This window comes from Epinephelus fuscoguttatus, linkage group LG16, assembly GCF_011397635.1.
Source record: "Epinephelus fuscoguttatus linkage group LG16, E.fuscoguttatus.final_Chr_v1".
NCBI classification, from domain to species: Eukaryota; Metazoa; Chordata; class Actinopteri; order Perciformes; family Serranidae; genus Epinephelus; species Epinephelus fuscoguttatus.
The window spans coordinates 11,486,049-11,510,932 of NC_064767.1; the positions used below are offsets into that span (position 1 = coordinate 11,486,049).

At 41.3% G+C, this 24,884-nt stretch overlaps 1 protein-coding gene across 1 annotated transcript in view; it reads left to right on the top strand.

The window, feature by feature from the left end:
- The first annotated feature begins 15,125 nt into the window (after positions 1–15,125).
- The window catches only part of mmrn2a (multimerin 2a), a 43,198-nt gene continuing 33,439 nt past the window's right edge, over positions 15,126–24,884 (top strand). The window contains exon 1 of the mRNA XM_049600708.1: positions 15,126–15,410. Coding sequence (XP_049456665.1) covers positions 15,151–15,410 — 260 coding nt within the window. The 5' untranslated portion in view covers positions 15,126–15,150. The remainder of the gene's footprint in view (positions 15,411–24,884) is intronic.

Genomic DNA, 24,884 nt, shown 5'->3' on the forward strand with positions numbered 1-24,884 from the left:
CATCCATGTTTTAGAACTTGTAGCTTATTTGCAGAAACATATGTGAAGCCTTGTCTCCTGTCATGGCTACAGATGAGTCTGGAGAGACATGAATATAAACTGCAGCTTGAGTGATTGATGGGGCGGTAATTCTAGTAGTTTCACTTTTCTCGTTGTGAAATAATCTCCTTCCAGTCAGCCCACACTCTGAGACAAAACGTGAAACTGACTCATATTTGTATCTGACCCAGCCTGTCATAGAATCCCCATCCTGATTTCAATTAAGCTCCAGTAAAACAACAGCAACCAGAGCAAGGATTGCTAACATCTCTGAGCTCTCATACACGCTTAATCAACAGACGAAGTGAAGTTTAAGCAATAACAGCTGAAACCACAGGCAGACAATCAGACTCTGTGCCCCTAGGCACAGATATACATACGGCCCCACTGCCTCTAGAGTTCTTGACAGGCCCCAAAAAATTAATACCCAAACCAAACCGTCCTGTGTCTGAGATCATCACATAAAATACTGAGCCCAAGCCTGACTCAACCTGACACCCCCAGAAAGCACTAATTGGTTCCGAATGCCTGGGACACATTTGCCGTGTGGCACTGTAAGCCACATGCATCTCCAGCGAGAAATGGAGCAGCTCAGTGGATCACTTAATCTCCACACTGTATTTCCCTGCCAAAGAAGCCCCGTGCTCATGCTGGGAAGGAAGCCAACACAGAGTCTGGCACAGAGCCTCTTTGGGGAGCTGCTGTGGCTACAGCAAAAGAAACAGGAGATGATATTATCAATTTAAAATATCTAATATATGTTGGATCTACATTTTAAATAAATAATAATTCAACAAATAAAGAGTGCTTACTTTTGAATATTATTTATTGATTTATTTTTTAAAGATTTTTTGGCGGCATTGTGCCTTTAATGGGCAGGGCAGCTAAGTGTGAAAGGGTGAGAGAGGGGGGTGGTGACATGCAGTAAAGCCACAGGTTGGATTCCAAATGGATTCCAGCCTCTACGGCAACAGCCTTGTTCATGGGATGACTGCTCTATCCACGAAGCCACCGACACCCCAGAATATTATTTATTTAAAAAAAGAAATCCACCTGACCCAACCAATCAGGCACATTTTTGGCCCAAACCCGGTCTGATCCAACTGTGCTTTTCAGGACTCATCAGGCTCAGGTTGAAATTGAGAACTCTAACCACGTCTCCTATATAGTAACAAGACACACAGACTTTGTGTCGTGTCTCCTTGTTTTGTTGTTGTTGTTGTTGTTGTTGTCTCTTTTTATGGTCGTTTTGTCATTTTTAGGCGTAATTTTGTGTCTGTTTTCAGTTTCTTGGATCTCTTTGTGGTCTTTTTGAATCTCCTTCAGGTTGGTACTTGTTAATTTGAGTGACATTTTGCAGGAGAAGGCTAGGGTTGCCTCTTAGACTTTGGGCTCCTCAGCCTGTGCCTGGTAGGCCAGTTCAGTTCATTCATGGTTGATCCACTGATTCCATCAACAGAAAATCTTCTTAATTTTTAACTGTTCCTCAAGAAAAACAAACAAACATGAGCCCCATTAGTGTAGGAATGTGCCACTGTCCAATGTTTCAAATGATCACAAGTATCTGAGTATCTATCTTTAGATCCTGGGGTTTATTTTGTAAACTTGTATTTGCATATATGTATCTCTGGATTGTGAAAGAGTTTGCACGCTTGAATGCGTTCAGTCCTGTGTCATAGAAACACTGCCTGCACACCAACAAAAAAAAAAAGGCTCTTAAGATGCTAAAAGATTTACTCCATGTGAAAAGGTGACACAAAGCAAATGTTTCGGTCACAGAACTGTCATCAGCAGAATTCACACATGGAGTCAGAAAAAGAGACGTCTGATTGATCTGTAAAGACAAACATAGATCAAAATCTTGTGGTGACTGCAGGATCAACAGGATCATCAGGGAGGCAATCCAGGCACTCCAAAAAAAAAAAAAAAAAAAAAAGCCAGAATCGGGGCTGATTTCTGGGAAACACAGTAAGCAGCAGGCACATTCCTCTGTACGTGGGCTTTGCTCGTACCTAAACAGTGTTAACAGCCAGACTCTGTCAGCCAGACTTCCTTGTTAAACAGTAATATCCTTTTTGCTGAACCAGACCATTAACCCAAAATTAATCTGAAATCACTAACGCCAAACCCGCCAGACGCCATTTAAATAAACACTCATTTTAGCGTGCATAGAGCCAGCACATTTTCACATCTAACTGGGTGAATTAAGGGTTTATTTCTTCAATATATATTTTTCTTGCCTTTAGTTGATAGGATAGTGAAGTGTGAAAGGGGGAGAGAGAGAGAGAGAGAGAGAGAAAGAGACATGCAGCAAAGGGTCACAGGCTGGAGTCAAACCTGGGCTGCTGCAGCAGCAAAGGGCCACAGGCTGGAGTCAAACCTGGGCTGCTGCAGCAACAGCCTTGTACATGGGGTGCCTGCTCTGCCACTAAGCCACCAATGCCCCAGGGTTTATTTCATCCAAACCAGAGCTGGTGATTGTTGTAACAGCGGAAAGACAAACCAAGTTTTATTTTGTTTCTGTTGACTTTGAATGAAGTGTGTTTTACAACTATAAAATTACTCTCTCATAACCTCTTTGTGGTTAAACAAAAAGGATCTTACTCTTTAACAGACAGGTCTCTCTCTGAAGGGATCCTTTACATAGTGTTGTCAGACACTTAGAATAATAATCTGAGTATGTCAGACAAAACAAACCCTTTTAGTGGACCTTAATTGACAGTGCCACGTGCCCCAAGTGGTTATGTTGCAGCCTGTTTTGCCACTGCCGCCTCCATATACAGCGGCATGCAGAGGTTTGGGCACCCCTGGTCAAAATTTGTTGTGCGGGAGTTGTGGATGTTCAAATTGCTGTGTGAAATGCAACAAAGGTGAGCAGCTTTAAGTAAGTAGAATATGAACTGATTTCCCTTATTCTATAAATAAGTTAATGTGAAATGTGTGTGTGACCTTTAAACATCTGTAATACAGCTACTGCTATTAATACATGCACGGATGATACTAGAATTCCTGCCCATGTCAAAAGCGTTAGTAGAATTATCACCACCACACCCAAAGTGCTTTATGTACTCTCAACACACTCCTGAAGGAATGCTGCTGTCACGTACGGTGTCCGGGCAACTACACGGTGCTTCCCCATATCCACCCGGTAGCAAGCTGCAGGCACATTCCTCTGTACGAGGTCTCTGCTTGTACCTTAACAGTGTTAACAGCGAGACTGTCTTTGTGTGTGTGTGTGTGTGTGTGTGTGTGTGCGTGCGTGCGAGAAATGCATAGTCATCATGACTGCCTTGATCCATAAAAGATTGTTGCCCATTGTATTATTTTCTATCATATATTTCATATTATATTTCATGTCCTGTTCTATGGTTTCTACTTTTACATTTACACACTTCCTAAATCACTGTTCTGTTTGTGCACTAAAGTATGAGTCACTTTGATCAGATAAGTGTAGCTACACTACACAGCTGTAAAGGGTACTGTGGTGTTTTTCAGCCTACAACCTATCTTCCCATATTTTTGTTTCAAAGTGATTAATGGGATCAACATTATATTTTTAAACTGGTCCACTACTGAGAGGGCTGCAGCTGGCAGCTAAAGCATCTAAAGACTGACTTGTGAGTCTAGCTGGCAGCAGGAGGACAGGCTGCAATATTACCACTCTGGCATCTATGCATGTCAAGTTCCCATCCACTTAAAGTGTTTGTTTTTTACGCTGATGTTCAGATTATCATTTTAAGTGTCTGACAACATATGTTCAGGACCTCTACAGACATAGACTTCCTTGTTAAACAGTAATATCCTTTTTGCTGAACCAGACCATTAACCCAAAATTAATCTGAAATCACTAACACCAAACCCACCAGACTCCATTTAAATAAACACTCATTTTAGCGTGCATATTTTCACATCTAACTGGGTGAATTAAGGGTTTATTTCTTTAATATATATTTTTTGCCTTTAATTGATAGGATAGTGAAGTGTGAAAGGGGGAGAGAGACATGCAGCAAAGGGCCACAGGCTGGAGTCGAACCTGGGCTGCTGCAGCAACGGCCTTGTACATGGGGTGCCTGCTCTGCCACTAAGCCACCAACGCCCCAGGGTTTGTTTCAACCAAACCAGAGTTGGTGATTGTTGTAACAGCGGAAAGACAAACCAAGTTTTATTTTGTTTCTGCTGACTCTGAATGAAGTGTGTTTTACAACTATAAAATTAATCAAATCAAATCAACTTTATTTATATGGCACTTTTCATACAACAGTAACACAAAGTGCCTCACAGAGGTTAAAAACAACAAAGATCCAAACAGAAAACAAAAAGAAAAGAGAAAACCCAACCCTCCCACCCAACAAAAAGCTATTTAGCTCATAAAAATTGAGTTAGTAGCTAGGTCATTTCTCATAACCTCTTTGTGGTTAAACAAAAAGGATCTTACTCTTTAACAGACAGGTCTCTCTCTCTAAAAGGATCCTTTACATAGTGTTGTCAGACACTTAGAATAATAATCTGAGTATGTCAGACAAAACAAACCCTTTTAGTGGACCTTAATTGACAGTGCCACGTGCCCCAGGTGGTTATGTTGCAGCCTGTTTTGCCGCTGCCGCCTCCATATACAGCGGCATGCAGAGGTTTGGGCACCCCTGGTCCAAATTTTGTTTACTGTGAGTAGTTAAAGCGACACTTGCCTTTCTGGAAATTTTACGCTTTTTTTTTGTTTAGGTTAAAATGCTATTAATAAGCTGATGGCACACTAAAATGAAAGTGAATTCCACCGGAGATAAAAACTCATCATTATACCATTCTCATATGGTTCTAAGAAAACTCCAACCAATCATTGCATTCGGACTGAATGCATCCAGCCTAACGTTGCCTGAGCCTCCTTGTTTGTTGCCAGTTACCAGTCACTATCTAATGTTAGCGTTTACGTTATATTATAAAACTCATCAGTCATCACTGACCCCGGATTAGTTTCAAAACTCCAGGGTTGCTTTTGCTCTGAAACATTAACGTTATCTTCCTTGTGTGTTTCCACTTAATAGTATCGCTACTATCTAACGTTAGCACTGTAAGGTTATTGTAAAACTCATCAGTCATCACTGACTCCGATTGAGTTTTAAAACTCCGGGGTTGCGTTTGACTGTCTTGGTTGTAACATTACACTCGCTCTCCTCTTCCGTGTATCTAACGTTACCTTGCCAACACCTACGTCTATCATAAGCCCCTTTTACACTGCCAGATTTTCCACGAATGTTGGGCCGTTTGGCCGGCAAGCTGCGAGCATTTAGACACACAGAGCTGGATTGGCAAGTTGATCCGAGGTGCCCAATTTTACGCCTCGTAGGGTAGACATATTGCCAGAACCCTTTCAGTTTAAACAGACCGAGGCGGCCGTCCGCAACAGGAGGGGCTGTTGAAGACTTGTGCGACGAGCTGTTGATGACACCGCATGTGCGAGCCACTGGTGGTGGATAAACAGGCAACAGCTGATAGCAGGAATTAGCGAGCAGCTAGTAGCAAGAGGGAAACGCAGACCTGACAGACACTGTAAAGATGAGCAACTGGGGAGACAAAGAATTGCGCGCCCTCCTTGTCCTCGCAAACGAAGAGACCATTAACTGGCAGATGACGGGGACGGTGAGGAACGGGCCGACTTACGAGAAAATTGCTGAAGGACTGACCAGCCGCGGCTTCCCTCCTACGCCACTGTTTACGTCACACGCTGAGCTACATGTTTTGTTACTTGCTCACGCCCCCCATTGCCCCGAAAAAGGCACATTCTGTATTAACAAAAGTAGGCAGGCGGCATTTTGCTGCACTCCCCAGTTTTGTTTTTATACTGCCAATGCTGAAAAAAAGACTGAATGGGCTTTCCTGCAAATTTGCACAACTCCTATCTAAAAAGGGCTATAGACGTAATGAGGATGTAATGGAGGAGGGCGGAGTAGGCCTTTGGCGGGAGGTGGAGTTGCAGGAGGAGGAGGAGGAGGAGGAGGATGGGACTTTGGAGGGTGGTGGGAGTTGTGGATATTCAGATTTTTTCTAAGTGATGTGTGAAAAGCAAGAAGGGTGAGAGTAGCTTTAAGTAAGTAGAAGAGGAACTGATTTCCCAACAAAAAAACATGGTGTCATTCTATAAATAAGTTAATGTGAAATGTGTGTGTGACCTTTAAACATCTGTGATACAGCTACTGCTATTAATACATGCACGGATGATACTAGAATTCCTGCCCATGTCAAAAGCATTAGTAGAGTTATCACCACCACACCCAAAGTGCTTTATGTACTCCTAACACACTCCTGAAGGAATGCTATTGTCACGAACGGTGTCCGGGCAGGCAACCATGTAGTGCTTCCCCATATCCACCTAGTAGCAGGCTGCAGGCACATTCTTCTGTACGAGGGCTCTGCTTGTACCTTAACAGTGAGTGCGTTTACATGCACACTAATAAACCGATCATTATCTGATTTCTGGAGTTACCTGATTATTCAAGTGGTCATGTAAACAGCATAATCTGATAGGCTTTATCAGACAAAAACCATTATCTGATTATGAGAAATCAGATAAACACACCTATCTTTTTCCCCAATAGTCAGATTATTCGGTGCATGTATACCCTTTAATCTGGTTTCTTTCAGGTTTTGCTATTTTATACTCCCACTCCACTACATTTTAGAGGGAAATATTGTACTTTCTACTCCACTATGTTAATCTGACAGCTTTTGTTTCCTTTCAGATAAAGATTTTACACAAAATAATATATTTTTATATTCTCAGTGTTTAAATTGTCACTTTTATTTTATCTTACTTATATGTTATGCACTTTGTGTGACAAGTTTATATACAATACACTTGTATATTGCACTTTGCAGTACTTTTACTCCGAATCTGCCCAAAGTATGTAAAATTGGCTCCACATTAAACTACATATTAGAATGCTCTCACATGTATTTGATAATGATAAAAACAAACAGTACTGTAAGAATATAAGCTGTCAGCATGATGAGGGCTTTATTTTGCAAATATATGACTTGCGTACTTTTTGAGGTTTTTCAAGGATATGAGTACCTAGTGTAACAGGAAGTTTAAGTTTTATGTCGTGTACTTGAGGAGAAATCCAACTGAAGGACTGAATCATGTAAACCAGGTTTTTCTGATTATCAGATTACTGAAGTGCACGTAAACGTGTAAAATCGGATTATTACCATTACCTGATTATTCCCAGTTATCTGATCATTGTGCGCATGTAACCGTGCTCAGCGTTAACAGCCCGACTGTCTTTGTGTTTGCATGCATGCATGCAAGAAATGCATAGTCATCATGACTATCTTTTCTGTTTTTCTGTTTTAACATTTACACACTTCCTAAATCACTGTTCTGTTTGTGCACTAAACTATGAGTCAATTTGATCAGATAAGTGCAGGGGCAATAGCAGGGGTTACTTTGAATCAAGTTTACGATGATAAAATGACTTTGTTGGTGGTGGTTTTTGTAACCAGCTAAGAGTCTCTCTAACTCTGTGAGATTCTTGGGTTGTCTTCATCCACTGCTCTTTGAGGGCTATCCACAGATATTTAATGATGTTTAGATCGGGGGACTGTGAGGGCCTCAGCAAAACCTTCAGCTTGTGCCTCTTGAGGCAGTCCATTGTGGATTTGGAGATGTGTTTAGGACTATTGTCCTGTTGTAGACGCCATCCTCTCTTCATCTTTAGCTTTTCTACAGATGCTGTGATGTTTGCTTCCAGAATTTGCTGTCATTTAACTGAGTCCATTCTTCCCTCTACCTGTGAAATATTCCTTGTGCCACTGGCTGCAACACAAGCCCAAAGCATCATCCATCCACCCCCGTGTTTACCAGTTGGACAGGTGTTCCTTTTTTCTCCAAACATACCTTTGCTCATTGCATCTAAGAGGTTCTATTTTAACTTCATCAGTCCACAAGACTTCTTGGCTTGTTTTGGTAAACAGGAAAATAATCCAGGCACTCCAAACAAAATTGAGAATGAGGAAGGAAAGATTAGATTAAAAAGTAGTGCCTGGATTCTTTTCCTGTTTGCAGTATTTTGGATTTCCCTCCCTTTTTTTTCCAAGAGCACCCGATATATGTTTTGATCTACACTCTACAACACAGAGCAACCAGTTAAGTTTTTTTCCAGGCTTGTTTCAGTGTTCCTTTGCAAATGTCTGATGCAGAATTTTGTGGTGAGGACACAGGTAAGGTTTTCTTCTATGAGCAGCTTTCTCAGAAAGTGTTCTTGGTCTTCCAGACTTCAGCTTGACCTCCACAGTTCCTGTTAACCGTCATTTCTCAATGACATTACAAACTGAGGAAACAGCTCCCTGAAAACACTTTACTATCTTCTTATAGTCCTCTCCTGCTTTGTGGGCATCATTTTTTTCAGTTTTCAGAGTGCTAGGCAGCTGTTTAGAGGAGCCCATGGCTGCTGATTGTTGGGACAAGCTTTCAGGAGTCAGAGTATTTATAAAGCTTCGATATTTGCATAACCTGGCCTTTCCTAATCATGATTGTGAACAAGCCAGAGCCCAACAAGCTAATTAAGGTCTGAGACCCTGTAAAAGTTGTCTGAGAGCTCAAATGTCTTGAGGTGCCCAAACTTTTCATGGTGCTCCTTTCATTTTTTCACTCTAAAATTGTACAAAACCAAAATAATACACTCATCTTGATTAAAATGTTGAAAGGCATGTGTCATCTTTAACTTCATGCCTTTTGGAGATCACTTCATCTTCTACTTACTTAACTGTTCACAGTAAATAAATGTTTGACCACGAGTGCCCAGAGTTTTGCATGCCCTTGCATATATTCAAAGTGGTTAGGATGCAGGAGCTGCTTAGAAGACCTTGCTTCAAGTGTTGTGTTTTGCTCCCACCTGCTGGTTGCACATGAACACACAGCAGGTTACACTACAGTCAAATGCATTCAAATGGTTCTTGATTGTTTGATTGGATCCCCTCAGTTTTGTTTGCTATGAAACATTCTGTAAAAGTGATTTTTTCTGAAGATGACCTGAATGCAGTATCGGCAGCTTTTGTGAGATGTGTCTGAGTCCAGGAGGCAGATCTTTAAATGATGTGTAGACACAAACACACACCAACTGACAGAATCTAATAATACAACATTATTTATTTAGGTCAAACAACAGTTGGTTGTCCCCACAGTGTTGCATGACAGGGGAGAGAATGGCTGGAACAGAAAAGCTCACCTCTGATTGTAACCACTATCTGTCCTTAACCTTGACCAAACTTTATTTGCACACAGATACAACAACATAAAACTAGATAATAGAGATAAAACAAGAGCTCAAGTAGCCAAAGGTTTGTACAACAGACCTTAACTTAACTTTGAACAAAGGAAAAAAATACTAAACCAATGAGTGCGGCAGGATTTTGTAAACAAGAAGAAAATGCTGACATTATATGTGTCTGCAAACCACTGATGCATTTCATTTGTACGTTTCAAACGTATCATACCAATGTTTCTAAAGTGGCCAACAAACAACAAAACTGGTTGTTTTTTAGTGGGTCATCACTTTGTTTCCAGCACCTTTCCAGCCACCAAACATGGTTGTTTTTAACAAACTGTTGCTGTTTCTCCACCAGGTATAGTGCCACGAATAGCTGTTATTTCTTACTTAGACATCGTTGTGTTTCCTGCTGAGATTGTGGCTCCATAACTGTTTTTTTTTTTTAGATTGAAACATGATCTTTTTCTAACCATAACCAACTGATTGTGGTGCCTAACCCTAACCACGCATTAACCACAGTGTTGCTGAAATCATAGGTTTCGACCCATCAGGTTCATAATAACAAAATAACATAATAACAAATGTGACGTATCCATGGTTTCCAGTTGGGTTCGAATTTTAAAATACAGCAAGTTCTTGATGGTGTTTATATCTGAACACTGATATCTGATATGAGGGAGCACTGGCCATGCAAATAGTCGACCTGTTTGGTGTTTTAAAAATAAATTTAACAATTAAATTTGAGGATGATGCTAAAAGATGATGGCAGAGAATATATATCAAGAATATATATTTGCATATAAAGACACATGTCTGATGAATATTTGTGTCTTATACTGAAAGAATATGAAGTCTACTGAACGAGAGGGAGGGTACACCCTAGACAGGTCGCCAGACTATCACAGACAGACAACCATTCACACTCACATTCACACCTACGGACAATTTAGAGTTATCAATTAACCTAGTCCCCAGTCTGCATGTCTTTGGACTGTGGGAGGAAGCCGGAGTGCCCCATGCTGACACGGGGAGATGCAAACTCCGCACAGAAGGGCTCCCACGCCCGGGATCGAACCGGCAACCCTCTTGCTGTGAGGCGAGAGTGCTAACCACCACACCACCGTGCCGCCCCTCACCTGTCCTTCATTCCACAATTAAATAGTAGTTAACCCAGCCTGTCTCCACCTGCTCCCTGACAGAGAGCACAGTGCTTTGTGCTTTTATTTTCCACCCTCCCAAACCTGACTCTTTATCTGTACCTGTCAGTCTGCATTTTTTTTAACCTGCCTCGTTCCTGCTCACCTGTGGATTCTCAGTCACTTCTACTTGGACCATGATTCTCAGTAAGCTGCTGTGCCTTCACTTTATCAACAAATCACTGAACTGTTTCCGTCTGCCTGGGTTATCTGTTCCTATAGTTTCCTTCCTTTGAGATGTACAGTTGATAAACACAGTTGTGGATGAAGAACTCAGAACTTTTACTTCAGTAAAAGTAGTAATACCACTGTGTAAAACCTCTTCGTTGCAAGTAAGAGTCCTGCATTAAAAATCTTAACCTTCAAATTAAACACAAGAAGTTTGTGCTCTGTCCTCTAACGTACTCTTACGCAGAATGGCCTATTTCAGAATGATATGGTAAGTTAGTGGATCATAATTGTGGATGCATTCATGTGTTCATCACTTTAATGTTGCAGCTGGTAAATATGGAGGTTATTTAACTACTTTGAATACTGCTGGGTAGCATCTGGATTTTACCACAGGACTAATAAAGCTTTATCTTTATCCATTATATTACAAAATAATTTATTACACGGCTGTTAAACCTCTGAATGTAAACATAACTTTTTGTTTGTTTATGAATGAAATGGTCGACACGGCGGTGCAGTGGTTAGCATTGTTGCCTCACAGACAGAGGTTTCCTGTGGAGGGTTCAAGCCATGGGTAGGGGGAGCCCCTCTGTGCTGAGTTTGCATGTTCTCCCCATATCAGCGTAGGTTTTTGCGGGTGCTCCGGCTTCCTCCCACAGTCCAAAGACATGCAGGTTAATTGGTGACTCTAAATGCTGTGAATGTCTGTCTCTATGTGTCAGCCCTGCAGTGGTCTGGCAGCCTGTTCAGGGTGTACCCAATGCCAGCTGGGATAGGCTCCAGCCCCCCTGTGACCCCCTACAGTACAAGCAGTTACAGAAGATGAATGAATGAATAGTTTATTGGTTGATTATATTTTGCATGAATGATCTGAATTTAAAAAAAACAAAACAACTAAAGTTGTCAGATAAATGTAATGCAGAAGTATCAAGAAGCAAAAAATAGAAGCAAAGTAGAGGTACATCAAAGTTGTACTTATAAACAGTACTACTGTTGTTTAGTTGGCTGTAGTGGTTATGCATAAAAATTGTCTCTAAGTGACAGGTTTGATAATTATACACTAACATTCTGAATACCATTCATATAAAATCATAAGCTCTTAGTATCTCTCACTTCAGTGTCCCTCTACACTTTCTCTGCCACACATTTCAAAGCCTCCCTCCTCCCCCTCATAGCTCTAAAACAATCCTCGGAAATGACCCCCACCCACCCAACCAACCACCATCAACCAGCCCCCTCTCCCAGTGGAAAAGTCCCCAGCTCTCTCAGCCTGGACAGGAACCATCGTCCAAACCACAACAGCAGTTTACAATAAACACCTTAACAACTTGAGCTCCAGTATTTTGGTTTAAATGATGCGCCAATGTAAAGATGAAAAACATTATAACACTGGGTAAAAATAACAGAAAGATAAATATAAAGACGATTTCACAGTGTCAGAATACAAAACTAGTGTATCCTCTTATCAATGTGGCTCTTATTTGAACTAATTTACTTTCATTCCAGTATATCCCATCATTTGAATGCTGTATAACCTTTGCTTTAATGTATTTTAAATGGGACAGTGATGAATGTGAACCATTGTCGTCTTTACAAGAATGCAATCATCTTTTGTTGCAGTTACCCTCCCTCTTGTTTTATGTTTAATGGCAGCTGGCACCCGTCCACTTAGAAAAAAAGGGCTATAGCGGCCAAAATGTAAGTTAAGGTGGGAGTGGTGCATCTAACTTATGGTGTTTAACAAACACTGTTGCACATTTGAAAGTAGATTTTTGCGTTAACCCTTAAACTAAGCCTTAACCTTCAAACAGCCCTCTGACTAATGTCCTCACTCTGCAGGTATAGAAATCTTTACAAGTCCTCACAAAGATACATGTACAGCTGCACACACACACACACACACACACACACACACACACACACACATACACACAGAAAGGAAGAAGGTAATTTCTCCTGCAGCTCGGTGGACTTCCTCTGTTCTTATCACTTCCACAGGAAAAGGATGAAGACAGAGAGAAAGAATGAAGGAGTACAAAGAGAGAGACGAAACCTCTGTGTTACCTCATGTACACTTAAATACTGTACTTTTTACTGTACTATGTTCATTTGATTACTCGAGTTACTTCGCAGTTTCAGATTATCAATACAAAATATAATCAACAAATAAATGATGATGCATTATTAAAGTTTAAACTACCAGCAGTATATAAATACAATAAAATGAGCTCCACCTTTACCAGCTGAAACATTAAAATGATGAACACATAAATGCATCAATAATAATAATCCAGTAATATAATACATATGTTGTACTTTAACTTAAAGCTGGGCTACACAGAAATCTGTAAAAGGCATAAAAAAGACAGAATTTAAAAAACACTCCAATTTCTTTGTTAGGCCCCTCCCACCAAATGACCATGGGCACATGCGCATGCTTCATACAGTTACCCAGTGTTTCCCATACACTGATTTCTTTATCTCATTTAATTGTCAGCCCCTCTTCCATCCATTCTCTCTCTGTTACTCAGACCAACAAATTAGACAAAATTAACTAGCTAGCCACCCAACCATCTTTTTGCCTCTCTCCGCCATTGTGGAGTGCTTCCCTGGGAGGAGAGGAGGGAACCAGCTCTGAGACAGAAAGTTCAGTCACCTGCTGTAGCAGCTCATATTTAGCCATTGCAAACCCCCTAGTGCTGGGTGTCACAGCAGGCTGGTGGCCAGCAGCAGCTCCGGGTCTTACCAGTGTGATGGCCATGGTTGGATTACTGAATGGGCTTACTGAGCAAGCCCGGCCCACTCCAAAGTCATCAAAATCCGGCGCTTGGGCAGTGACTTTTAACAGTGGCATATTTCGTGGCCGGTTGCTGTTATAGTGTAACGGCACCCAGTGGCATCAGGGGGAAACACAGCAGGACAAGGACGAAAGTTGAGGCGGCTAAAGTCCAGCTGGGGTGGATGGGTGGCAGAGTTGGTGGATGGGTCCAACAAATACCGACCTTCACCCAAGAGAGCAGGGTTCGTGTCCTGTAAGATTCTAAAGCCAAACCCTGTTCTTTTGTTGCCTAGACCTAACTAAACCGGTGGTGTTGTACCAATGTAGTGTGTGTATCTGAATGATGAATTTCCTGTGAAAACAGAAGTGTATTTTTAAGAAGACAATGCATGTAACAGGCAGAACTTGACACGGTGTCCCAGAACGCTAACAACCAACACACCCAGGGTACCTTTCATGTCGTATGTGGATGTGGAAAGTCCATGACCAAATATCAGTATGTGACAAGGTCGGGGTGAGAATGTGTTGACCTGCACAGGCGTAGCGGATCAAAGTGTCAGGGGACCCCCTTCACTTTCACCTGCAAAATGTCACTCAAATTAGCATGTACAGCCCAGGAAGAGGCTCAAAATGACCCAAAAGAACCACAAAAAGATGCACACACGATAACTACAAAAGGGGAAGAACAACCATAAGAAGACACAAAAAGACCTCATACAAAATTACCACAGAGACTCAAAACCAAAAAGATGTATTACAACTACAAAGTCACATAGAGCAACAAAAAAGGAAGCAAAACCACCACCAAGTCTGTGTGTATTGCTCCCATGTAGGAGAGGTGGTGGGGCCTTTTGCATATCTTTGCCCAGAGGCCCATTCTGTTGTAATCCGCCCATGGTAATGGCAGCAACAGAAAGTTTGCTGACATAGCAGGGAGTTGGGGCTGTCCAGTCCCCCGAAGTTGAGTTTGTGCTGGCTGGACGCGGGTTGCTGTGGCTGTTGACTTGGGGTCCGTCTCTTGAGCTTCATAAACTTCAATTATGCTTCGCCAATATTGGCACATGTCTTACTTTGTTTATTGTTAGATTCTCTTTTAGACTCTTTTGATAAGTCGTCTTCCTTATTTAGGTTCCTTTGCAGAGTAAGCAGTTGTTACCAATGCTGGAACAGCACCGTTCTCTGCAGGATTTCACCATAGCGATGTGAACAGGTAACTGCATTTGTGGAGCAGCCAATAGGAACGCCCTCTCGCTGAAATAACCTGTGATTGGCTAAAGTCTCCCATCAAAGGCAGCCTAAAAACAGAGGTGAGAGGAGGTGCAGAAGTCTAGTTCTCTCTAAGACCACTTGAATCACAATATGCTCAAAGTTTAGGACTTTTGCCCTTTGACGCCCAAACAAAACTGTCTACCTCAGCTTTAAGAGAGATTTTGAATGCAGGGATTTAACTTGTAACAAAGTATTTCTACATACTGGTATTTCAAATTTCACTTCAGTGAATGGTCTGAGTACTTCTTCCAGAACAGCAAAATCATAATATGGAAAATCTGAGTGATAAATCAAATAACGTCAGAGAAGAAGAGGAAGAAGAAGATGCCTGTTGAAGGGCTGTGAAACAGAGGAAACTCCTCCTCCTCCCTCCCTCTCTCCCCCCTCAAGCTGTTTATAAGCATCTGGTGGTCGTGCGCGCTTTCACATAGTGATGTGGAGGGCAGCAGACATGACAGGAGTGGGAGAACTGGTGCTTGTTCTGGGCTTACTGGTGAGTGCTCACTGTGAGGTGAGAGCACGAGACCCTGAGGTGGAGGAAGATGAGGAGGAGATGGGAGGAAGAAGAAGAGGAGGAGGAGCAGTGAGGGGGTTCGGGACAGGAGTGTTGCCCCCCCATTTCCAGATGCTTTACCCTGGAGCGACAGAGACCCCTCCACTGAGAGAGAGAGGGAACCATCCAGCCCGAAATGGGTGAGTCCTAAACTGTGACCTCAAGGTTCACTTACTGCTTTTGACTGTTTTCCTGCCTGAGAAAATTCCCTTCACTGAAAAAAGCTGAGTGATGAAGTGGAAAGTTGAGCTGTGATGACTAGTCAGTTAATCGATTAGATTACAGAGGATGAATCTGTAACTCTTTAACCTTCAGCTTCTCAAACATGAACCCTTGCTGCTTTTCAATGTTCCATATCACACTATGTTTGGACAGGAGACATCACCTTGGAAATTGTGATGGAAGATTTAAAGAATTGTTAGTCATATTCTTTTGTTTTTTGCAACAAAACTACAAACTATGCATAGTTAAACAGAATTCTGGTTTATTACAACTTATTCTGGTGATCCTGTCCATTCTTCCTGTCGAGCCCACTCTCACCGTAAATCACGACCACATATGTATGATGTATGCTTTTTTATCTTTGCTGTAAGGTGACCTTGAGTGGCTTGAAAGGCGCCCTAACAAATAAAATGCATTATTATTATTATTATTATTATTATTATTATTATTACATAGATCAACCACGCAAGCAGCCTATTAAGTCTCATACTTAAGTTTATTGTGAGATGGAGTCCTCTAGTGGCCATGATAATTATTACAGGAGCAAAGAACAAAGTAACGAGATGTAGCATAAAAAGCAACAAAATCTGCAAAATATTGTACAGATATCAAAGAAGCCCCAAGGGTGGGTGGGTCAAACAAACACAGGACTTTCACCCAGGAGACCGGTGTACATATTTAATTCCAAACCATGATGTTTTTTTCCTGAACCTAACCAAGTAGTTTTGGAGCAGAACTGCGATCGTTTCCTGACGTTACAGACATGTACACACTGCGACTGTTAGAACGGTAATATGTTGTTTTGGAGCCTTTCATAAAAGTCGTTTTGGAAGTCAGCTGAAATCAACATTTTCTTTTGTTTAGGTATGAGAGAGCAATGCCTTGTCAGTAAGTTAAGTTAAGTTAATTTGCTTTATTAATCCCCCTGAGGGGAAATTCAATGTTTCCACTCTTGCTTGTCAATTATACACAGGTCTGAAAGACACACACATGCACAAACAGGACCTATACAGGACCGAGACAATGCATGTAACAGGCAGAACTTGACACCAACCAACGCACCCAGAGTACCTTGCACATCGTACGTGGACGTGGAAAGTCTATGACCAAATGTGGATATGTGACGAGGTCGGAGTGAGAATGTGTTAGATAAGATTATCCTTTATTCATCCCACAGCGGGGAAATTTACAACATTACAGCAGCAGAGGGATAGTGCAAACAGGAAGCATCATACAAAGCAACATCTAAGTATTATTTGACAGTTGGAGTGACTTTTTCAGATTAAGAGTTCACATTAAAATATATATAATAAACTTATAAAACACAACTCATTTTTAAAGATTAAACACATTTCTCATCCTAACTTCCCACATGGTTTACTGAATTTTTTGTGTGTTTTATGTCTTCTAAGAAGTGATCCACTGAGTTTCGAAGGAGCTTTTATGGATCATTTGGAATATAATTAAATTATTTTGTCACTTAGGAGGGCATGTTTCAGATTAGATTTTTGTAAGAACAAACTATAACAACAGCTGACACACACATGTTTCTTCTACACTTCTGGGCCTTTATTTCGACATAATACATTCTCTAACACTGATCTCAGTGGTAAAAGAAGTACTCAGATTTTGTACTGAATTAAAAGTAGTAATGGTACAGTATAGAAAATACTCAGTTTCAGTAGTCTCGGCACCAGACAATCAGAGATCTCCGCTTTCTGATAGTCTGGGGACACTCCTTTCTAAAGTGTGTTTAACACACCAGCGAAAATGGCCGGCAACAAAGCAACGCCTCCTGCATTTTTGTAAAGGACACGCCTTCTCGGAAATGTGCGCTCCCCCTTTTCTCGTCCGCAAGGAAACAAACACACAGAGAGCTTGAAAATGGATGCCGAGAGATTTAACTCCGTTTTATCAAACGTGTGCTCATCCATGAAGAAAATATTTTTTCCAGCAGATGTCTTAGTTACAACATGATTGAGCTAACTGGAGTAGTTTCATGTCGTATCCGACAATGGGAGGCTTTTAACAGATGACGTCCTGATGTTAGCTTTGCTGCTAGTGTTAGCTGTCCCTGTCAGCTGCAGCCACTGATGCTTTCTAGACATCGTGATTTCCCAAAACTGAATAAATACCGCACATAGCAACACAAAACTGCTTTGCTAGCTCAATCATGTTGTAACTAAGATATCCGGTAGAAAAGATATTTTTTTCACGGACCGTTTAATGAGTTATTACCTATTACAGACACCGCTAACGGCTAAGAAGTAGTAATGTTTATTCAATCATTGTGTTTGTAGACTTTACAAACATCGGATTAGTCTAAACGGTGACACAGTGATGTGAAAAATATGATATATATATATCTAAAAGCTCTGCTGGTTTTCTACCCGGAAGTATTTGTAAACAACAGGACAATTCCCTCTATAGTCCGGCCGGACGGATGAGTCATGGCCTTGTAAAAGATTATGTTTGTTTCTTTTAGTTGGCGAGAATGCGTAGCCGAAAACGCGACAAACATCCACTAACTTTGACGGCGTTTTCTGCGAATGCGGCTGAGCCATTTTGTACCACTACACGTGTTTCTAGTGGGACTATGTTTACAAGCACAAGAGTTCAGCGAGCCACCGAAGGACCGCCCTGCAGATTTACTATTGGTTCTGCAACGGAGGGAGTTTTTTTAAACTCTGAAAATGTATCCGCCCATCTAAACACAAAATCAGGGAGAAAGTCATCAGTCTTTAGTTAAGCAAAGCATCTAAAGACTGACTTGTGAGTCTACAGTTTCAATAGCATCAAAATGGAGTACTTAAACTTAAAGTACTCATTATGCAAATTGACTCAATACAATAATATTTTGGATTATAATTATTGATGCATTAATGTGTTCATCACCTTAATGTTGCAACGGGTAAAGGTAGCGCTTCATATACTGCTGGGTAGTTTAATCTATAATAATACATCATCATTTATAAGTAGAAGTATCAGATAAATGTAGTGGAGTAAAAAGTATGCTATTTACCTCAGATGTAGTGGAGCAGAGGTATAAAGTAGCATAAACTGGATATACTCAAGTAAAGTACAGCACTTGAATAAATGTACTTAGTTACTTTCTACCACTGTCTAACTTTAACTCTGGAGAGGTGATGACCGCACTAAATGTCTTCACTTCTCCAAAATATCTAGGACTAAAACTCAAAGATAGGAGATAGAAGTACAGTAACACACACACACACACACACACACACGAGTCTAATGCATACAGAAGTACCAAACAGGGAGCGTTTTAAATGTTTTGACTGCCAGCATGCTTATAACAGGCTGGTACCACCCAGGCTGCTGCTGACACACACACACACACACACACACACACACACACAAAGAGTCTTTACACCATGCATTAACTTTATGATATTTTGAGTGTCAGGCGGATTGAGGGTGTCCTCTGTGTTTGTCCTCCAGGTGTTAGACCAAGCCCGTCCTCACAGGTTTCACACTGAGTAGAAAACAATCTTTCACTGCAGTTTATTATTTCATGTGTGGAGTAAAAATAAAACCTGTAGTAGCTCTACAGATGTTAACGTCAGTCTATGTGTCTGTCTGTCCACCACTTTGGTCCAGACTGACAGATCTTTTGTGAGACAAATAAGTTTACCTGCTCCCCCACACCTCAAGTAACCTGGTTAGTAATGATCATCTTTTTCATCCCTCTAAATTAGAGAGAGGTTTTACAATCAAGAATCTCTCCATAAATTGCGTTTTCGCCAGCTTTACCCAGCTTAGAGCCTCTTACAACTTGTCACAATCTGATCAGTTTGGATATTTCTAAGTTAGGAATTTTGATAAAGTTTGTTTAGTTCCCACTGAAGACCTATAGTCTCATTTTATTAGAAGCTTTACCTTAAGAGATCTAAACCTGAGAATGTGAGAGATGAAGAGATGCCGCTTTAATGGGACCTGGAGGTTTTATTTATTTGTCTTCTTTCTGCTTGTGGCTGGCTTCACCTACTTCTTTTATTAGTTGTGTTGATTTGTAGGGGCTAGATGTTGGAGGGATGGGTGAAGGGGTAGTGAGGTATGTGAAGATGGAGATATGAACGTGAAAACCGTTAAATTTTTTACAATGGTTCCCTGGATGCAGACATTTTAATAGGCCTCCCACCCCTTCAACACAGGAGCAAGACCCTCAGGGATTTATACTTGTGCGGCAGACCCCACACACATGGCCTATGCTGTTGTGAACATTTATACTTGTGCGATGGTGTGTCTGTGTCACTCTGCAGTTACACCTCCAAAACACTAGTTGACATCAGGGTTTCTGTGAAGTACTGTAGAGTTTAGTTGATTCAAAACACACATTAAACATGACTTATTAGAGACAATTTCAAACACAAGTACACAAATCTGCTTCACTAGGCTATAACTCGCAACATTCACAGACAAACACTTGTCTTTATCTGGACACATTTTCCCCACAAATACAACATGCTAACAGTATTAGCACAAGCCTATGGCATTTTACATTGTATAAATTAGCCTAGCAGCTAGCGATTCTTTTCTTCTTCTCATATAAGACCTGGGACAACAGCAACATTTAACAAAGGCAACATTACAAAATTTGGGTTCATTACCGCTCACAAGGTTCACTGACAAAACAACTGTCTTGTACTAAACACGTTTTCCAAACAACATGCTAACGTTATTAGCACAAGCCTATGGCATTTCACATTGCATAAATTAGCCTAGCGATGAGCAGAGATTTCCTCTGCTCATATGAAGCCAGGATAAATCACACACAAGACTTAAAATGCTATTTTTGTGGAGGCTTTATTGTCTTAGAGATTAATGGTTTCTTCTCTATGAAATAAAAGTAATGGAAATGTTTCAGCTTACAAAAATTGACAGGAGGTCTGCATCGCCACGACGTGTAGTTATTCTGGGGAGGTGCACGTCAGGCTATGCTGCAGAGGCTATGCCACTGATAAGGCGTCAAATCCTGCATCAGAGAATTCTCTGTGGTGGTTCTGCATCAGTTTGTGGTTATTATACATTAAAAAATGTTTATCCAATTAATTTTATTCCAGAATTGAACTGATCTGCTGCAGGGTTGTTTTTTTTTAGATTTGGACTTGTTTTAGAAAAAGGTGTTTCTGAGACTAAATAAGAGGATTGAAATTTCTGGAGCACACTCATACAGGCCTCCATCATTATAGTGACCCACATCCATACATTGCACTGCAGGACTCGTCCACAGATTCCCTGATAAAATGATCCCTGAGGGCTCTTAACAAAACAACCTTCCATTAGCTCAAAGCCCCCCCACTTTAAACTGCTGCTTTAATCACATCGTTCACAAATGGAGCTCTTTGTGCTGCGAGTCAACGCAGTGTTGCGGTAATGGAGAGCAGCTTTCCAGGTTCGCTGTGTTGTTTTTAGCCTCAGCGTTATCATCGGAGGCTGAGTGGTGGGGGCTATTCATGCTTCAGAGGTCAGAGGTCAACAGGTAGTTAAGGACCGGTGAAGTGGAGGTGGAAAAGTTTGTTGTTTGGCTGCAAGAGGAGAAGATCAGAGGCTTCGAAGGAACTTAAAGATGCATTCTGGTGTAGTTAAATGTTTTAGTTGGTTGACTGAGTTTAGTATTAGTGTGTCTAATTTTCTTACTATCAGTCCAGGGACTTAGCAATTTGCTAAAACATGGTGCATTAAATCTCTCATTGTAGAGTTCTTCAAATAAAGAAACATTGATTATTAATCCCATCGACTTTACAAGCTGATAATTTTTCACATTATTGGCTTTTAGATTAATTTCCGTTCTTCCTTTCAGCCGCTGGTTTCACTCCACTGCTCTGAAATCAACTTGAAACTTCCTGCAGAGATAAAAAGAAATATATGCTCTTATTTTGAAGTGAAATCTTCCTGCCTCTGCAATCTTATTTGCAGCAGACATCATGGCAGCCTTCCAGGCCGAGAGGACGATATGCTCTTATGTCTTGGTGTTGTGAGCTTCATCCCCCTCAGCTGCTTGAATCACTGCTGATCTTGTAATTGAAAGCCTCGCTGGAATCCTTTCAAAGTAAAAGTTCATCCAACTTGAACAGAAGAAGAGGCAGACGAAAGAGAAGAAGCTCCGTGAGCTGACGGATTCAGATCAAAGAGAGCAGAAGCTACAGATAATACGACCATGAGGGGATCATTTACTGCTCATTCAGCCATTATCAAGAGACACAGCTGGCAGATGAAAGGATGACATTCAGCATCCAAAGAGAAGTAGATAAGAGGGATTTAAAGGTGGTGATGTTGTTATCAGGCTGAAGATCATGCAGGTGCATCAATTCTGCTGCTGAGATGGTGGATCTGAACATGAACACAGTCAGATAAGGTCTTTTTCTGGAGAACATTCAGAGCCACATGACTGACAAATGGAGTTGTGCATTAACACTAAAAGAGCCCTAATTCATTATTTTAGTGCACTGTTAATTCAGCAGGTTTGTTTTCAACTACTCAGCGTGAATGTGAGTGCTGTCTTTCATGACGGTGAACGTTTTGCAGCACCTCATTTACAGCAGACTGTGTCCGTCGATACGTTTCCCCGTCAAACTGTGTTTTCCCGCGATCTAAATCTGAACCAAACCTTTTCCTTTACCTGACCATGGAGGGGGTTGATACACATTTTAAGAGGGAAACGTGATAAGACAGGGGGACAGTCTTTGAAACAACACTGGCATGGCTGGTGCTACTGCTAACTCAGACGATGAAGCTACTGGTACCTCAAAGCCAGTTCATCTGAATGTTTGAAGGAGTTTTATGAATAAATCAATACAGACTCTAAAGGAAAAAAATCTCTCTCTTGAGGTAGCTTTTATGATGTGTGAACCTGCACAACACTGCTGACCAGCACCACAATATCTTCTGTCAGGACGTCAGATTTAGTGCAACATAAACAGGAGTAAACACGGAAACATAAGTGTAAATTACTACGTTGTTCATATTGAGATGAGACATACACACCCAATCAAACTTTCATCTGTAGTTGGCTTGTTGTGTTCAGAGTAAAGCTTAGATCAGGCCCAAAAAATCCAGCCCAACCCCACCTGAGCCCGTGCATGTTCTGTCCGAGCCCGTCCCGTCCCTTTAACTGTAATTACGAGCCCAAGCCTGGTTAAAACCTGACATTTCTTTAAGGACGTTGAAGGCTGACTCTCGTCTTTCTTTCAATGGCAAGCCTTCGTCACGTGCCTCTTAAGTGTCGAGGTCCCCGTCTTTTTGCTGACATATACCAGCATCGTGCTGCACTTAAACTTGACGAAGCCAACACACACACGATGTCACCGTCGACAACTCACATGTGCGCGGCCAGTGGCACTGTCAAGAGGAGCCCAACCCGTCTGAGCCCAAGGACAGTGGCCGGGTCGGGCCGGGTTCAGGCTCGGGCAGAGAATCTAAGCTCTAGCTCAGAGTCTGCAGCAAATGGAACCCGGGAGATGTGATCCTGCAGATGTTCCTGCTCTCCAGAGGATGAACCCTTTAGATTTTAATGACCACCCTCTCAACCTGCTGATCGCTGTGTCGTAACAGATCCCTCCAGTCTTCTGCTCTCTGTTTGGTCCTCTGGGATTCTTCAGTCTTCAGTCTCTGGCTCGCCCACAAACATCTTTCACATCTGAACCTGAACTCTTGGACCTGCAACAGAAACCCTGCAGATCATCTTCCTCCGTCTCTCTCAGGATGAGTCAAGGTCTCGCTCTGAAGTTCAGAGATTTGATTATTAAACACTCACCAAAGCACAGCCAGAAAGTGACAGTTTTACAGATTGCAGCTGTGTAGCTGTGACACTTTGAGGCTCAGCCCCCCAAAAAAGAAGACATGTCCTGTGTGCTGTTTGAACAAAGTGACGCCTCCTCTTACAGAATGACTGACAGAAGAATATTAAACCAAATTAACAGATGTTTGTGTTGGAACGTTTCCATCTATTCAGTCTGACAAGTTCAAGACAATCCAGCTGTTATTTTATCATCTTTTGTAAGTGTGGGAACTGTTTTAATCGCAAAAGCAAAATGACAAGAGGGACGTAGATATAGAGATGCAACACCTACTTGTAGTCTGTGAATCTTAAATTAAAGCACTTGTCTGTGTGTTTCTTCAGGCATGACAATTTCTGATAATTTGTGTCTAATGAAAATGCTACTGTCTATTCCTGCCCTTGCCATCCATATGTTAAGCATGTCTTTGGAGTTAACATCTTCTGGTCTGTTTAACAAAGTTACACTAAATGTTGCCTGCACTGTATGTGTTGGCTTTTTTATTGTTTCTTGGCAAAGAGTGCAGTAATGAATATTTTTTTTAATTTCTTTGTTGTTCCAGGTTCAAAGGAATACCTCATCCCCAAAATCATCAATCATTTATCATCGTTTCTACATCACTCACTTTGTGTTATGTTGAATTCATAAATAAACCATTGTTTTTCTTGCACACCCCCACAATGAATTATGAATCCAAAAATGGAGGAAGTTCTTGATGGATCGAAATCAGAAGGGTCCGCATTTAACACAGCAAAATTGTATAAAAACATCCGTTTACAAACTCTCACACAACTCATGCAGTATAATCCAAGTCTCATTTATCCAGTCGTATGCTCAGTACTTCACAAACAGACAGCCTTTGGAACGGAAAATAAAAACGATCTATGATCCTTTCAAAGCCAGACTCCATTGACAAAAACAGCAATTTTACATTACTGAACACAGGAGCTACTGCTCTACCACTGCCTCGATCAGTTAGTTAGTTTGCGTTATTGTGTGACTTTGGTGAATCCGTACTAACCCTTTAAAACATGAATGTCACACAATAACACACACACATTAACTGATCAAGGCAGTGGTAGACGAGCAGCTCCTGTGTTCAGCAAGGTAAAATTAATGTTTTTGACAGTGGAGTTTGGCTTTAAAGAGAGCATAGATAAGTTTCACCTTAAGTTCAGTTCCCCTTCAGAAAGGCCTGTCTGTCTGGGAAGTGCTGAGCATCCAACTGAATAAAGACTTGGCTTATTCTGCACAAGTTGTGAAAGAGTTTATGAATGGATGTTTTGATATAGTTTTGCACATTGCCACTTTTGGATTCTTTATTCACCAGAGGCATGCGAGAAGTTCTCTTCAGGAATTCAACTTAACACGGGGTGAGTAATTGATTTACAAATGATCATTTTGGAGAGCTAAAGGAAATGGCCACTTTAGAATGAAAATACACAGTACTTACTGACCCTCATGCCGACAAGAAGTCCAGTGTAGTTTTTTAATCCACAAAACTCGTTTGGGGTATTGGAGGATAACAGCTAGCCTGATTTTTCCATACACTTGAAGTGCATGGAACCCACGTCCAAAATCATTTTGAAAATG